Source organism: Myodes glareolus, chromosome 7 (assembly GCF_982192425.1).
Source record: "Myodes glareolus chromosome 7, mMyoGla1.1, whole genome shotgun sequence".
Lineage (NCBI taxonomy): Eukaryota > Metazoa > Chordata > Mammalia > Rodentia > Cricetidae > Myodes > Myodes glareolus.
In genome coordinates, this window is record NC_142032.1 from 60465808 (window position 1) to 60483161 (window position 17354).

The following is a 17354-nucleotide window of genomic DNA, read 5'->3' on the forward strand; positions in this document are numbered from 1 at the left end:
CCAGAGTCCAAGCAGGCCCACCATATCCAGGAAGCATGAACTTCCCCAAGACAGGAGCCCCAGTGGGGGTGGGGTGAGCAGTAGATGGGAGTGGGGCAAGCAGTGGGAGAGGAGGAACTGGGGGTGTCTGGTGTACAGGTCTCTCAGAGCCAGCCCTGGCAGTTGCTGCCCTTTGGGCCTCAGGTCCCTGGTGCTACTAGGGAGGATGCAGGAGAGACTGTGGTCATCTTGTCTCCTCCAGTCTTCTTGTGGTCCATCCAGGTCGTACAGCCTACATGGGGGAAAGTGAGTGGCTAGACCAGGTCAGTCAACAATTCCTGTTAGCACTCACCCAGCTTTCCTGCTGGGTGACCTAGTGGCAGTTATCTGTCGCGCCCTCAGTCCCCACCCAGGGTAGATGGTGACCTGCAGCACCCATCCCACTGGAGATGGCATGCTAGGCACTAGAGTGGGAGAACTAAATTAAGGGGCGTCTCTGTAACACCAACCCCCTCCGAGAGCCCCTCAGGTATGCCCACTCGGTACATAACTGACCGTGACTCTGCAGTGGAATTTCCCCAGAAGTCTGTCTGGCTATCCCTGTGAAACCTGGTCCATCCCTCTCCCTGGCTGCACTATCCCCTGTTCTTCCTCTCGTCCTCCATGGTCCTCCGTGCCAGCTTGCATGACCACTAAGAGCATCGTCTCTATTGCAGTTTGTGTCCAAAATCAAAGTCATCTCAGTTGGACGGGACAGCAGGGACTGGACGGGACATGGTGGGGACAGGCCTTTTAAGTGGTAGCTGCAATCATTCTATAAAGTCTGTCAGTTCTTCAGTGAGTATGCAGAGAGCTGAGTTTATAGGCCATAGTCCTTCACCCCTGAGCTGGTTTCAAGGGTTGACCCCCCCCCAATAGCCTTTAATGAGACTCCAAGTTCAGATAGAACCATCAACACATACATAGAGATGGAGGCCTCCACCCATGATAGAGAGCCCCAGCATCTGGAGCCTCACCTCTCCCCAGGGACCCTGGCCTGCCTCCCTCCAGCAGCTCCCCAGGGACTGTAGGAAGGAAGCTACCCAAAGACCACAGTGCCAGCCATGGGAGATCACTTGGCTGCTGCAGGTACCTCAAGGCCCCACTCAGAGACATAGCTGGAAAATGAATGTGGCCAGCTGAGGCCACGCAGCCATGGTCTTTCTAGTGGTCCCCAGGTCTCTGCAGGATGACAGAAAGGACTTAGGTCAGAATGCCTCATCTACTTGAGTGTGCAGGTGGAATGTGAAGGGAGTCTGGGAATGGGAGACTTCACTGATTCCCCCTCTGAGGTCCAGGCGAGCCTGGGCCCAGATCATAGTTCCACGCCTCCTCCTGTGTGGTCCTGACCTTTCTCCACAAAGAATCCATTGTTTGGGCTGAAGGTGGGCGTCTGTCAGCAGTGGAGGGAGTGGTGCTGTGGAGGCCAGATCCTGCTTGGAAGGCAGCCGGAGGGCAGTGAGCTGGCTCTTTCTTGGTGGGGTGACCCAGCTGGGAGGGATGTCCTCATTGGGGATTGAGGGTCTCAGATGGAGGGGTATTCTCGTTAAGTGGATGGCATAGGTGATGGTGTCCCCACGGTACGAGGTGTCCCAGCTCTCAGGGATCTTTGCCCACTTTCCAGACCCTTGTCCACAGGGACATGGCACTGATGGAACAGGGAGGCAGCATCACCCCTGATGCCATCCATGGCAAGCTTCTGTGCTCTAGATGGGAAACTGAATCTGAGGAGCCTGTCTGGGTCCATGTGGAGGGCGGGGCCAAGGTAAGAGTTGCAGCTGCCTCCGCCCCCTGCCCTTGCCTTGCCACCTTCCTGACCTTCAGCTGGGCAGGAGAGAGCAGAAGCCCTGAGAAAATGGATAAGGAGGATCAGTAGTCATGGAAAGATAGCAACATGGTGATTCTTAGGCATGAGTGTCTGAGCCCCTGCTGCTTCCAGGCCCAGGTACATGGATGTACTTCACTGTGACCCCAGCAGCACAGTGGGAGCTATGGACCTCAGAACCCCATGCCCATTAGCCCTGGGTACCCGTAGGGAGGGATCCAGAAAGGGTCTGAAACAGGAAGTTGAGCTCTCAGGAGGGTGTGTCTATCCCTGTTCTGGCTGAGCAGCCACTGCTTTGTCCAGAAGAGCTCATAGCCTCAGGGATGGGTAGCCCCCCCCCCCCCCCCGGCTAGCAGCCTTCAGGAACCTTCCTTGGTGTCAGCAACTCTAGCTTCTCCCGAGCCCAGTTCCCATCCATGAGCTAAGTCTCTGCAGAAGTACTACATTAGCCGTGTGTGTACCTCGCCTAAGAAGCACAGCAGGGCTTGAGGGCTCAAATCAGCTGAGGAGGAAGCCCCTCACACAAGCGCAATATGGCATAGCACAGATCCCATACAGACTATAGGAAAATATGGGTCCCTCAGCAGCTGCCGGAGGAAGCGTTCTATGGAAAAGCTAATTCTCTAAGGAAGGAGAAGAGTCCCACAGAAGGTTCTGTGGAGGCAGAGACACACTTCAGCTACCTGGGTGGAGAGAAGAAAGACCATACACTGACTGGGGTGAATATGGTGGCTCCCCCTTTCTCCTCCTCTCCTAATTGCCCCTCGTCTAGCCACCCTCAGAGTATAGCCTGTAAGCCCACCCCTATTTCCATATGCTCTGCCCGCAAGCAGGCCCTGCCTGGGTCTCATGACATTCACACTGTCACTGACTTGACACTCAGCTTTGACTCCCTGTGGATCATGAGTCTACCCCTGCTGCTTCACCCATGCTCCCATCACACCTCAGAGTCACGTGTCTGGGTTCTGAAGCCACGTTCTAAATGCCCCTTCCTGAAGGCTGTATGTCCCTACCTTCTGTGGGCTCTAACTACAGACAGAGCAAAGAGGTTAGCTTGATGGCCAGGCCGGGTGGCCTTGTGAGAATTGCCAGGTCAGGGCCACTCTGCCAGAACCAGCAGGAGGAAGGTAGGCGACATCCATGCTTCACCTGCAGCTTTTGTAGCCTAAGGAGTGGGTCCTGTTCAGGAAGGCCGTCTGCTGTAATCACAGGGTCTACCCCAAGCTGTCACTCCCAAAGCAGGGGCGCTGGGTGGCAGGTTCTACTCCTGCCTGCCTGATCGGCCTTCCAGGACCACACCTTACTGCATAGTAAGAGGTTATGGCCTTCACTCTGGAGGTAACTGGCTTAGGCTATTCCATGGGGAGTCCTGGCTCCCCAGCCTGCCCTTGACCTATTGGATTGCCTTGTGTTCCTATCTTGCAAAAGCTTGTCTTCTGAGGCCTAGGCCAGAACTGGGTATTGCTGGTCATGGCCTCTGCCTCATGGCCTGGCCTTCTGTGTGATCCTACCTCAGTGGGTCAGGTTCTCTAGGCTAGGTCCCTCCTGGGCAGAAATGGCACCACCCTAGACTTCCACCCCATGAACCCAAGCAAGTCCTGGTATGTTGTATGCTTGCCTTGGGTTTTCTTCTCAGGTCCCACAGGGCCCCCTCATGCACTTGGACATGAGGATCATGAGAGCAGGAGGATGATACAACTAAACATAGAATTGGCTCCTCTGCAGCAGGGAGTGGCTTTGGAAACTGTGGGCAAGGACCAGCTGCGTTCAGATGGCACTGAGTAACTGTGAGGTCTGAGGTGGCCTTGCTGACTTTGGTTAGAGAAAATAGTTGGGGTAAGCACATTTTGGCTTCTAGTGGCCTTGGGTAAGCAGAATTCGGAATCCAGAGAATCTGGCTGGACCTTGGTACCTAGCGTCAAAGTCCAGGAGACTTCCCAAAAGGCCCATGGGCCAGAGGTGGGCAGCATAGTCCTCCTGAGTCACTCAGAGGACCAGGACTTTGCTGCTGCTACCAGCATTCCATTTCCTCATCCATCCTTCTTTCTAGTCCCACTCCTCCCTTGGAGCTCCCATGGGTGGGCATACATAGGGGCTGAGCTCCCAGGGCCTGACAATCTAGAGCTTCTATTGGGAGGAGACCATTGGCCCAGCGCTGACTGACTGCTTGACCCTCTGTATATAGGATGGTCCCTGCCTCCTACCCCAGTCCTCAGCCATTCCAAGCACTCTACAAATACTGCCCCCTATACCTAGCCACTAGTTAGAAACAGTGACTGCACAGTGGACAGCAGGTCTTGCCTTGGTCACCTCTCTGAAGCCCCTCCTTGAGCTGGAGACTGAGTGGGCCCAGTATAGGAGGCACGCTGTTCAGGGATCACAGCTTTACTCCATCAGTGTCCGCCAGCATCATCTATAGCCCCACATTCCTAGATCCCTGTCCAGGACCTGCCTCATTTGTTGCTTCCCTGGGTGGTGGGATCACGTGGTGGGCAAGACAGAACCAGACAGAGTGCACATTTGAGCACAGGATACACGTGTGTGCATATGCATATGTGTGTACACCTCAGGTGCAGTTCCTCAGAGTGACAGGGACTCTCACTAGCTGAGAGCCTTCCAGATCTGGCCGGACGGGTTGGCCAACCAGCCCCAGAGATCCACATGCCTCTGCCTCCCCAGCACTGGGATTACAGGTTCTGAGGATTGAGCTTGGGGCCTCTCGCTTGTCTAGCACACGTTTTATGAAATGAGCCATCCCTCTTGCCCAAGAGTTTTAACAAAGTAAAGAACTGCCAGGGAGGGTGTTTAGGAGCCTCCAGTGCTATGCAGAGAATGCGCACAGTGCAGCCAAAGAGTGGTCACCCAGAGGACACTCTTCCTGAGTGGAATGTGACAAAACCCAGCCTGTACAATAGGGGTGGGGACATGGAGAGAGCAGAGCAGAGCCGAGCCATGCAGAGGTCGTTCAGCGGGCTCGGGCTCAGCGTTTGTCAGGGCTGTGAAGAGGCCAGAGTCCAGTAGGTGAAAGGAGTGGAGAACAAGGGCCAGTGGCACAAGGTGGGCAGAGCTCGGCACTACGAGACTGGCTGGCCTGTGAGATGCACCCCCCACACACACCTAGTGTGTGACAATGTCCTCCAGACAGCAGGCCTCTAACAACAGGACAGGGCAGGGCCATAGGACAGGGGAGTAGGGGCTTCAGGATAGCTCTGCAGAACTGAAGCCTCCTGCAGAGCGAGCAGATTGAAGGAAGCTGCTGGGCCTCCACTGGCCTGTAGGTGTCAGCTGTAGAGTCCATGGCTCTGGGTGTACACCTGAATTGTACTGGGACTGTGGGGGCGGGGTTTCTGTTCATGTTGGCTGGGTAGTCACTGCCCCTCCCACCTCGTGTGTCTGAGTGTAGGGGAAATGAGAAGAAAGTGGGAACCAGGCTGGTCAACTGACTGACTGGAAAGATTTAGGAAGGGAAGATGAGAGAATGAGAGAATGGATGGATCCATAGCTGGATGGATGGATGGGTGGTGAATGGATGGGTGGGTAGGTGGATGATGCATGGACACCCTGATGAATGGATGACTGACACATGGATACCTGGGTAGGGAGGTGAGTACTGGATGGTTGAAAGGAGAGGAGGGAGGACAGACAGATGTGTCAATGAATGATTAGGTAGATGGAGAGAAGTGAGGAAGACAGGATAGTGTGCACATGAGGTGCACTTTCTGATGAGTCCCTCTAGTTACTTACACACACCCTCCCCTGACACACTTACTGCAGATGGCCTGATGGGACATCTGAGAGTAAACTGTAAACCCTGCCCCAAGTCTGTGTTACTCAATCCCTAAAGAAAGTGAAGCTCCAGGTGTGGCAAACCAACTCCATCAACACCTTTTGTTATGCTGCCAGAGATAGCCCTCTTGCCCCCTGCAGGTCCCTAAGGGCCCAGCTTGCTCTATTGCCCTGGGCCTGGCACAAGTCAGAGAATCTTAGCTGAACTAGGCAGGCTTTGGACTGCGGACAGAAACCCCTGGAACCATTGACACTCCAGGTACCCTGTTTGTTCCTGAAGCCCCACCCGGTCCAGCAGGAAAGCTATGTGTATTTGAGATCAGGCCATTGGAAAAAAGGGAGGTAAAGTTGGCTCTTTGGGAAGCTGTTGGCCAGCTAAAAAGGCTCAGGCCATGTCCCTAGAAAGCTGGGAAGGGGGAAAGCTGGTCAAGAGGCTGAAAGCTGGTCAGGCAACTCCGGAGCCGGGCCCTTGTGGTTTTCTCATGTATAAGAGTAGCTGAGACTGGATGGGTTCTGTTCAGTCAACAGGGAAAGGCTTGGGAGGTGGCTGATCACCTGTGCTCAGCTGGCAGGCCTTGTTTTGGGTGAGGCTGTGGGGCCCTGGGCCCTGCTGAAAAAATTGCAGTGGCTGAGAGTGTGGGAGTGGCTGGCTGTCATTCCTTCCCTGTGGCCTCTCCTGTTCCCAGGGCTGTTCCTAGCAGGTAGGTGATGTCATAGGCTGGTATGAACCTGTCAGAGCACACCTGCACCTTCTCAGCTTGTTCAGGACTTCGAGTCCAGGGACCCACACAAGACCAGAGACACTCAGGCAGTGCCATGGATCTCATGTGTCCTAAAATGGAACAAGCAGGTCGAGGACACCCCAGTCTCCTTATAGTGCCTCCTACCAGCTTATCTCCTGACACTTTGGGGCCATCTGGTCTGTCCTCTCTTGACTTCTCTATGGGCTCATCAGCACCCTCCCCCTGGCCTTAGTTGAGGTCTGACCACATGCCCCCCTCTTCTTCTTTTCAGAAGCCCCTCAGTACCCACGCCATGAAGGAAGAGGCCTTTCTCCGGCGCCGCTTCTCGCTGTGTCCACCAGCTTCTACTCCACAGAAGACTGACCCCCGGAAGCTCCCACGGAACCTGGTTCTAGGCTGCGAAAATGAGCTTGGTCCCATCACCCCAGGTCAGTGCAGGCCGTGGGCAGCAGAGGTCCCCCTGACCCTGCAGTTGTGAGAGCTCAGCTGGTGTCCCACCCCTCCAGGACCTTCATGGCCAGTGAGGGTGGCTCCCACAGGAAGGAGACTACGGATTTCATGAGTAAAGGGAGCACAGCATGCTGAAGCACCAAGTTTGCTGACAAGGGACTAATTTAGGGACAACAGAGGGCAGTTGAGGGTTGTGAGGACCGGCACCTGATCCAGCCCTAGCTGGGTGCCTGCAGATCAGTTATTGGGACTCAGTTTACCCATTTATAAAATGTAGACAACATTAGTACCTATGTCCCACTTCCAAGAGGTCCTGAACCCTGGGAGGGAACAGTTCAGTCTGTGCTGCCTCCATGCCACTTGTGGATGAAGTTCTGGGTCCTGGAATGTGGACCCCACCACAATGAATGGTCTCATGGCCTCTGGACCTATGGCTTCCATGCCTGCCCACCCATAACCGAGTCCGAGCTGAGCCCTCTCTACGCTGTAGGTAACTGCTAACCTTAACACATCTAGCTCTCGCTTTCAGGAGTCCCTGAGAAGTGGGAAGTGGGACCACGCAGCTCCTAAGGACTCTAGCCCTGCCCTTTTCCCTCTTCCACCTCCCAAGGCTGGGTGCAGAGTGAGGAGGAGACAGGCGGAAGGTCATGACAGGGAAGGAGAGTCATGCCATCAACAGTCTCAGCCACCAGAAGGGGAAACTGAGGCTCAGAGTGAGGAAGGCACTCTGGACAGTCACTGGCATACAAGGAAGGTGGATGCCAAGGATGTAACCCACAGGCTCCATTCACCTGTGCCACAGGAACAGAGGGAGGAGAGGAGAGGAAGACTGGGTTCCCGTGGGGAGGAGGGAAGGAGAGGGGGTAGTGGCAACCCCAGTCAGTTTCTGGAGACTTGATCTGTGGAAGGACTGAGTGAGCAGGGCAGGACTGGGAAGCGCCAGGCCCTCTTCAAGGAATGCAAGAGGTCCCAGGAGCAGGGGTGTGGACAGGATATGTATGGCGGCAAAGAGCCAGTGCTAGGCTGTCTGCACTGACATGGCGTCATGTGACACCTCTGTGCTCTTAGGTGTTTGGAGTATGATCCCTCCCCACCCAGGATGCACCTTTCACATGTGGCCTCTGAGAGTGGACAGCTGCCTCCCCGTCACCAAGGCCTGAGTCAGGGGCTGTATGGGCAGAGAGTGGGAGCTCCTGAGGCTCAGTCACGGGTGGGGGGCAGGGGGAGTAGTCATCATGCCAGATCGGGATGTTAGATGACCTCAGATGGCTACTGCTATCTGACTCGTGGTTAGAACTACTTCCTTAGGCCGCTGTCCTAGCTTTTCTGGAGAGGATGTCCCCATTGCCCAGCTCTTCCCAGACCTTCCCAGAGTTCCTGGGAAGTGCTCTACAGAACACCCAGCCTCCCAACTGTTCTTTCCCCTTATACCCATCGCTGGCCTGTGGCTTCAGGAAGATTTTCACCCCACCACTGACTCATGGCCTCTTATAAACCACAGCACCCAGGCAGCGGGTGACAGTAGCCAAATCATACCCATGACTGGCTTCAGGCCACCCCACCATCATCTCTCTCCTTCGGGCTGCAGAGTACAGGGAAACAGGGCAGGACTCCAGGTGCCAAGCTTCTCTCCCACCTCTTCAGCTAATCTGGAGCAAGACTCCTGGACTACCCGAGTCCTGGATTTTGAACCAATGTGCCTCTGAGCCTGGGCACCATGCTTGCTTGGTGATCCAAGGGCCTCAGTCACACCCCACTGGCCCAGCTGCCCCCCGTTTCCGCCAGCTCCTCCCGTTTCCTTTCTGTGGTTGTGAGGGCCTGGCCAGAGCCTCTGGGACCCTTTGCTGAAGCTCACTCCACCTCTCAGGGCCACAACACTCTAGTGGCTTCCTGCCCCTCCCAGGCAGCCTTGGGGCACTCTCTGAGGAGTCCTACCCACTGTCTTCCAGGGAGGGACATGGAGTCCAATGGCCCGTCACCACCCAGAGATGAAGAGCCCCTGACCCCAGGCTCTGCCACGAAGGTGCCACCGGTAAGAGCCTGTCTGTGGGAGGACTGGGAAGCAGGGAGCCTGACTAAAGGGACAACAGCAGGGCGCTGGCTGAGCCTGTGGTCCCCATACTTAAAAGGAAAAGCCTCAACTCTCAGGCTACACCCTTGCTGCATGGGGTTTAGTCTCTGGCTCTCGGTTTATTAGAAGCTGAGCACAGCCCAGGGGACCTGAGAAGAGATGTGTGCCAGACAGAACTATCTGGGGAGTAGGAAGTCCCCGTGAAAGGAAGCCCCTCTGTCTAGGGGGACCCTGCAAGCTACTAGCCTGCTCCATTCCTTCTTCCACACTCCGCTGTGTTGTTCCCTCTGCAGCCACTTCCTGGTGGTTTCCATTCTCTAGCTGCAGTAAACAGCTGCTGCGGGCACCCATGTACACATGTGTCTGGGCCACAGCGCTCTGTGAACTTGCCAGGTGCTAAAGTAACTGTACACTTCTAAAACATTCTTTGTTTCATTTTTGAAGAACTGCAGAACTCCTGTGCACTTGGTGAGCCCCAGCATGCCCCCGGTCGCCCTCCCTCAGGTCTCCCCAGCCAGCACCGAGGGTTTCTATTCTGTCTCTGACTGTAGCCTTCCTGATTGGCGTCTCAGCATGGCTGGGTTTCTGTGTTGACTCAGATCTGCATGGCATCATGTGCATCCTCCTGGGGGATGCTGCTGAGTCTCTCACCTATCTTCCGTTTGGGTTGCTTGTCTTTTCTTATTGAGCTGTAAGCATTATATATATTCCCAATCCTTTGCCCTTCTCAGATGTGTGGTTTGTAAATACTTTCTTTCATTTGTTCCCAATTACAGCTTATCTTATTATGCTGCATATGTGTGTGTGTGTGTATGTGTGTGTGCAGTGTGAAGTTTGCATTGGTATATGTGGTATGTGTGCATGTAGGTGGAGACCTGAAGTTGATATCGGGTGTCCTTTCTTCTCTATTGCTCTCTCCTTTACTTACTGAGGCAGGGTCTCTCCCTGAACCCAGAGCTAACGAATTCTGGTAGCTCTTGCTAGCCAGCTTGCCCCGGAATCTGTCTCTACCTCTCAATTGGTAGGATTACAGGCGGTTACAACATTTGTCCTACTTTTCGATGGCTTGCTTCTAGGAATCCAAACTTCAGCCTGCATGCTTTTGTGGTGTGTGCTTTACTCATTGAGTCACCTCCCCAAAACCCTCAAATTCTACAGTTCTGAGGGGCCTTCCCATTTCCTAGGTGTTCCTGTGTGGCCCAGTATATATGAGGACACAAGGGTGACCTGTGGCCTCTGGTGTGCAGGTATTCCACCCCAAGCCCCCATCTGGCCTCCCCTCTTTCTCTGTGGCCTAGAATACACATAGCTGATTAAACCTGGTCTGGTGGAAGGCTGTAAATAGTTTGGTTTTTAGATGCATTTGTTTTTATTTTGTGTGTGGATGTTTTGCCGGCATGCACATGTGTGCAGCACCTGCATGCCTGGTAGCCTAGGAGTCTATCACGTAGATGCTAGGAATCGAACCTGGGTCCTCTCGAGGGCTCTTAACCACTGGGCCATTTCTTTTCTGTAAATAGTGTTTTAATTTAAACCATTAAATGGTTGAATTGTCCATCTCTTTATAGTTCTTGAGAAATGCCAGCTGCTAGTCTGAGCAGGAACTGAGTTAGCTGCCCCACAGGGGCACTCTGACAGCAGCTAACCACAGTCCCTGCAGGGCTGGTACTATCTAAGCCCTGGTCAAGTAAAGGGAGCTTGTCACCACCAGTGTGGTCAGAGCTGTCCTCCTTCTATGCAGACCATTTGGGGGCAGAGGAAGAGACGCATCTACCAAGCCACGTGGAGGAGCAGGCCAGGCTGGGGAGCTTTCTGCAGAATACCCACAGGGCCTGTCCCTAGAGGCCTGCTGCTTGGCCCATGCTTTGTCATTCACCCTCAGCTCAAAGACTGCTTCTGAGCAGAGCCCCTGGGCACTTCCTCTGATGATCCAGAATGTTCTTTGCGGCTGAGAGGGTGCAACTCTGAAGGGAGACTGCCAGGTTCAATCCCAGCGTGGCTCCTTGGTTGCTGCGTGACCAGGGCATGCTTCTCTGCAGGTGACACCATGACCTGCGCTGTTGTGGTCAGTCGGTTTGTATTTGAGAGAGGGTCTCACTGTGTAGCCCTGATTGGCCTGGAATTCATAATGCAGACCAGGTTACCCTCCAGCTCACAATGGTCATCTTTTCTTTGCCTCCCGAGTGCTGGGATTAAAAGCCTGTAACACCACACCCAGCTGAGCTGTTCTGTTCTATATGCATATACAGGCCAGTGAAATGGCTCTGCAGATAAGGCGCTTGCCACCGTGCCCGATGACCTGAGTTCAATCCCAGGAAAACCCACACTGTAGGAGAGAACCTACTCCTGCAAGTTGTCTTCCCACCTACCTACACACACACACACACAAATAATGTTAAAAAAAATAATGAGTACAGATGTACCCACCAACACAAAAGCCCACATGTAGTACTTCAACCCCTTACCTTTACAGCCTCCATGAACCTGTGTACTCCAATCTGTCCCTTAGAGCCAAACACTTCAGGGAGGACAAGGCACCAGAAACCTGGAGCTCTGGTCACCTACACCACAGTCACCCATACCACAGTCAAGGGCAGAGAGCAACTGAGCTGACTAATCTCCATGGGCTGGAGCTCAGCTTGTGCTCCCCTTTCCATTCAGCCCAGGGCGAGCCCAGGAGATGGTGCCATCCTCATCCAGGCTGGGTCTTCTCACCTCCATCAACCCAGCTAAGAAAACTACAGCCTACCTGATCTCGAGAGCCCCTCACTGAGACGCTTCCCAGGTGGTTCTAGGTTTCGTCAAGTTGACAATTAAAACCGGCTCTCACACCATAATTTTCGCATCATGAAATATTCATTTGGTTTTTTTTCCAGACACTTCAGCTTGTTCTGTGCAGGAGAGTGAGCTAGGATAGCCGATAGACATGTTTTGAATTTTTAATGAGTGTGTTTATTTTTTTAATTAATGAATTAATTAATTTTGGCTTTTCAAGACAGGGTTTCTCTGTGTAACCCTGGCTGTCCTGGAACTTGCTCTGTAGACCAGGCTGGCCTCGAACTCAGAGATCTGCCTGCCTCTGACTCTCGAGTGATGGAATTAAAGGCTTGCGCCACCGCTGCCCAGCTATGAGTGTGTTAATTAAGTATTTACCAAGACAAAGTACAAGAACACATGTAGGTAGCCAACAGAAAGAAGCAGCAGATAGCAAAACATCGCCAAATCAGGCGTCTACAACACCCAGCAGAAGTGACTGGAATAGCTGCTGAGAGGGTGAACAGAGGGACTTCCAGCACCTGGGGCTCACAACATCTGGCAGAAGCATCTGGGGAAGTTGAGGCTGTCCCCTGGAGTTCTCACTGTGCTTTTCTGTCTGTCGCTGAGTTCTGGCTTCTTGTTCCCACTGTGAGCACTGTGGGAAGAACCTTGGTAACCTCCTCTATTAGAAATGGTCACCTTCCGGCTGTTCTTAGGGGCACAGTTTTTGAATTCTTTAGGGCTGCTCTCTTCCCTCTCTGTCAGAGACCAGAGGCCTTGGGGGACACTGTGACAAATATGCGTGGGTCTGAAATGGGGGTGGGGTGCAGCCTTGTTCCCAGAGGCAGCTTCTCAGTGAGCACCAATAGAATGTGACAGCTTCTGTATCATGTGTATCACGCCTGTAGAGCCTAGGGACACCGAAACAGGTGGCATGTGGGATTCACGGCACAGTTTGCTATTCCCAAACCTGTGACCTTTAGACCAAGTTATGGCACTGTACCCCAGACCTCAGTTTCTTCATCTGTGAGGCTATGGCTCCTTGCATAGATACTGCTCTAGGTCCAGGAAGTGAGCTGTGGCCTAGGCTCAAATGCTTGGCTCCTGTCTGTAAACATTGACTCTCCAGATGTACCTCCCCCAGAGCCAGTGGCTATCCCTACCCCAAAGTCTCCGTGTTGGCCCTGTCCAGAGCCAAGGAGTGGTTCTGGGCATCAGGGAAGATAGGAATGCTGTCCTTATGACTCTCACAGCCTAGGAGTTAGTCACCACCATGGTCAAGCTGCCACCAAAATCCTCTTTACAAAACCCACCAAGTTTCTTCTCTGTTGCTGAGACAAGATGCCTGTTGAAGGTTCCTTAAGGGTGGGGGGGTTTATTTGGGCTCAGAGTTCAAGGGCACAGTCTGTCAGGTGGGGTGGGAAGGAGTCGGTGTCCTCACATCCAGTCAGAAGCAGAGATGAATGCTGGTGCCCAGATCACTTTCTCATTTCTGTTTATTCTGGGACCCCTGCTTTCTCTGCTCTGACCCTGGCAGCTCCAACCATACACTGACACACCCAGACCCCGTTCTCTCTCTTACAGGCTGAGTACAGACTATGCAATGGATCTGACAAGGAATGTACCTCCCCAACGACCAGGGTCTCCAAGAAGGACGCTCTCAAGGTGGGCCTGACTCAGGGTGAGGATGGGGGAAACACCCACACCCTCTACATCTCTACATCAGTGTTCTCGACCTTCCTAACGCTGTCACCCCTTAATATTAAAGTTCCTCGTGTGGTGACCTCCAACCATAAAATTGTTTCATTGCTACCTCATAACTATAATTTTGCTACTGTTATGGATCGTAATATAAATATCTGATATGCGACCCTTCTGGAAGGGGTCACAGTGCACAGGCTGAGAGCCACTGCTCTGCATCCTCTTTTCCTGGTGCCCTGCTAGCAGTGGGAGGAGCTGGGGCACTCCATGCTCTCTGTGACCCATTTCTGTTCTGGTTGCAGGCACAGAAGGAGAACTACCGGCAGGAGAAGAAGCGGGCCACAAAGCAGCTCTTCAGTGCCCTGACCGATCCCAGTGTGGTCATCATGGCTGACAGCCTGAAGGTAGGCAGGTGGCACTCGCAGGGGCTCCTGTAGGCCAGGACATCGGTGGCACTTGGGAGGCGCATGTGTTTCTCACTACAAAACCCTGAACTACGATAACAAATTACCCGACGCTGAAGCCAGATCCTCATAGGTCCATCTGGAGGGCAGAGTCCAAAGTCAAGGTGCTGTGAGGACCGCACTCCCCCCAGAAGTCTGGGCTACTCCTCCTAGTTCCCGCAGCCCCCGGGAGTCCATCACCCCAGTCCCTGCCTCTGGTCATCCCCACCAAGCTGTGTAGCTGGCTCGGGGAGTATCCTCCACGGCGCCCCTGACCGTGAAGTCCTCTGCAGATCCGAGGGACCCTGAAGAGCTGGACGAAGCTGTGGTGCGTGCTCAAGCCAGGCGTGCTGCTCATCTACAAGACGCCCAAGGTGGGCCAGTGGGTGGGCACGGTGCTGCTGCACTGCTGCGAGCTCATCGAGCGCCCCTCCAAGAAGGACGGCTTCTGCTTCAAACTCTTCCACCCGCTGGACCAGTCTGTGTGGGCTGTGAAGGTGAGCTGATCAACAGGGCGCCTGGTGGGGGGGGATTCAGGGAGATTGGGGGCTTCTCCTGCGATCCCAATTCCAAAACGGGAGCGCTAGCAAGGGGTCCCTGGAGGGGCGAGCGTTCTGTGATGAACTGGGGGAAGTGGGGATGGGGCAGATCCAGGCTATACGTTAGGTCTCTCATCCAGTGCTGTCTGGAGGGGAGGAGGGGGCTTGTCTCTGGCTCAAACCTCATCCCTCATCACCAGGACTGTTCAGTTAGGACTGATCAGGACAGGCGTGAGTCCCCAGGAGAAACCTAGTGACATTTGGGTTTCAGAGAAACAACCAAGTTTATGTTTTGTTTAGATTCGGGGATGGGAGTGACGCAAGGTGACACTGTGTAGCTTTGGCAGGCCTGGAACTCACTATGGAGACTCGTCTCAGATTCATAGAGCACTGCCTGCCTCTGCCTCCTGAGTGCTGGGATGGAAGGAGTGTACTACCTCACCCAGTTTGGTCTGGTTTTTTGAGACATCGTTTCTCTTACTCTATGGCTCATACTGATTTAGAACTCACTCTGTGATTCAGGCTAGCCTAGAACTTGTGACACTCCTCCTGCCTCATCCTTTTAAATGCTGAGATTACAGGCAGGTATAAACTACCATGCCTGGCTTCTGTTAGTTTTAAAAATAGTATTCTCTCCACTTTTGGTGAAATCACAACTGAATAAACACACTGTGGATTAAAAATACTGCACCTCAAAAATTTATGAGCTTGACTGAGCTAACATGGCACAGCCTCCCTTCAGCATGCTGAGGACACTCTATCGCCCAAAGGTGGACAGTACTTGGGGGATGGAGGAAGGAGGACCAGCCATTTTCAGCTACATAGAAAGTTCTAGGCTAGCCTGGGCTGCAGAGTGAGGGTGACCTTGTCTCAAAACAAACCAACAACAAAAACTGTCTGAAAAACCAAAAAAGAGAAAAAATAAAACTGTTTTATGTGAAAATTCTGACTGTATAGATGTAAAGGCTGGAGCACGCCTTTAATCCCAACACTCCAGAGGCGGAAGCAGGCAGGTCTGAGTTTGATGCCAAGCCTGGTCTACAGAGCAAGTTACAGGCCAGCCAGGGCTACATCGTGAAACCCTGTCTCAAAAGGAAAGCAAAACAAAACATTTACTCCAAATACCAGACATATTTCCTTATACTGAGCAGCCCTTTGTTGTCCCTCTGGAGCCCCCATTCAACTAGGACTCCAGGATTTACCTTAGCTGGGTGTGGCCACTGTAATCAGAGACCTGAACTGAAGGGGCCCCTGCTCAGAAAGGGATGGGGAGTGCCCCCACCCGCTTCCTCCTGGCCTTCCTGGCCCAGTGCCTGACACTGCTGGTTTCTGCCTTTCCAGGGCCCCAAAGGTGAGAGTGTGGGCTCCATCACCCAGCCACTCCCCAGCAGCTACCTGATCTTCAGGGCTGCCTCTGAGTCGGACGGTGAGTGCCACCTGCCCTGTTTCTGCCATCCCAGAGTCCCCTGAAATCAGCTACCCAAAGTCACAGACTGAGCCTGCCCTACAGTGATACCTCTCTCTCACCCGAGCTCAGTTTCCTCATGGATTAAATGGGACTAGCTATACCTGTCACCCCAATGCTTTGAGAATCTCAGAGCTGTATGGAGATAATCAGGTGATAGTTCTGAGTGCCACCAACGAGTTCTACTGTGATACTTCATGTTTGACAGATGGGGACACTAAGTAACAGGCAACCCAGAGGTAGTCTAGCAATAGGTTACAGGTATTAATGTGGACGTCCTTAAGTTCAGATCCTCTGAATTAGATTACAGATTCCAAGCAGCAGCCTGTTATCTCTCTAACTAAGAATCCTTCAGGTGACAGCCTCTATCCAGGACTATGGCTTCTTATCAAAAACCTCAGAGCTGGTGCCCCCTGCTGGAGGTCGAGGGCCCTGACAACTAGGGTCCCACTGTCCTGGCTTGAAATCCCGTACACAGCTTAACTACTGGTGCTATGACACCCCCTGGTGGTCAAATATATTATATCCACACAACTGCCCAGACTATCTTGAATGCTTTTAATATTATCACTCACCCCCTCAGTCATACTTTTAATGTAATTGTTCACCTTGATCCTGCTGGACTCTGGGATAGACAGGCAACCTGTACCCTAACATAGCCTTCACACCTTGGGAGTCTGAGCAGTGAGCTGCCAACAGATGGCAAGCCTGAACTGAAGCCCTGATTGTCCGGGGCCACAGTCAAGGAAGATTATCTGCAGCCCCGTGTGTATCAGGGTAGGCTTCCTAGAGGAGGAGCCAGAGGCTTTCAAACCGGTTTCTAAGGATGTGTAGCATTCAGGATGTCTAGTCTTTTATGGCCACCACACAATGCACATTTGGGCCCTATGTCCAATTCCACAGTGGTCTCCCCAGGTCTCACCCTGAGTTATATAACCTCCCATAATCCTCTCAGTGTCCCCCACAAATGCCCAGTGTCACTGGTGGTAGTACTGTGCTCAAAGCAAGCCTACAGTGAGCCCTGCAGGATCCCAGGCATCCTTCAGCAAGAGGGCAGTTCTAGGGCACCAGGTGGGTCCCCCTGAGCTTCCCAGTGTAGCCCTAGGGGCTCCCTAACAACAGGCTGTGTAATTTTAACTTAGGGAAAAAAGCCCACAGTACCCGGGGACACCCAGCATGGAAGCTTAGGAATCAAAAGCTTCCTTATCTTGCCTTAAGCTGGGGCCCTCACACGTGAGTCCCTCGGACACTAAAGTATCATTTATAGGAGGCTCTGAGGCACGGGGTGGATGGAAGCGATGCTGTAAATAATCATGCCGGGACACTGGTGTTACCTGCATGGGTGTCTCTCCCCACAGCTCCTAACAACACCCTCCTATCTGTCACCCCACCCTGCTCCCCAGGACAGTGATGTGACTCAGGTCTAATCAAGCCCTACACACACACTGTCATGAAGAAAGTGGGACCTGAGGGCCACAGCAGAGGCCTGTCCCCTGCTTTCCCACGGCCCTGGCTGTCTTTTGTTGCCTCTTGAAGCCTGGTCACTGTCTCTTCAC

General features: G+C 53.3%; 1 protein-coding gene across 2 annotated transcripts in view; it reads left to right on the top strand.

Annotated features, from left to right (window-relative positions):
* Positions 1–17354, top strand: part of Osbpl5 (oxysterol binding protein like 5) — a 55269-nt gene that overhangs the window by 18433 nt on the left and 19482 nt on the right. For both annotated transcript variants that reach the window (XM_048458209.3, XM_085693408.2), the window contains exons 2-7: positions 6644–6800; positions 8772–8854; positions 13235–13315; positions 13654–13755; positions 14088–14291; positions 15675–15759. In XM_048458209.3, the coding sequence (XP_048314166.3) occupies positions 6665–6800; positions 8772–8854; positions 13235–13315; positions 13654–13755; positions 14088–14291; positions 15675–15759 (691 nt within the window). In that variant the 5' untranslated portion in view covers positions 6644–6664. The remainder of the gene's footprint in view (positions 1–6643; positions 6801–8771; positions 8855–13234; positions 13316–13653; positions 13756–14087; positions 14292–15674; positions 15760–17354) is intronic.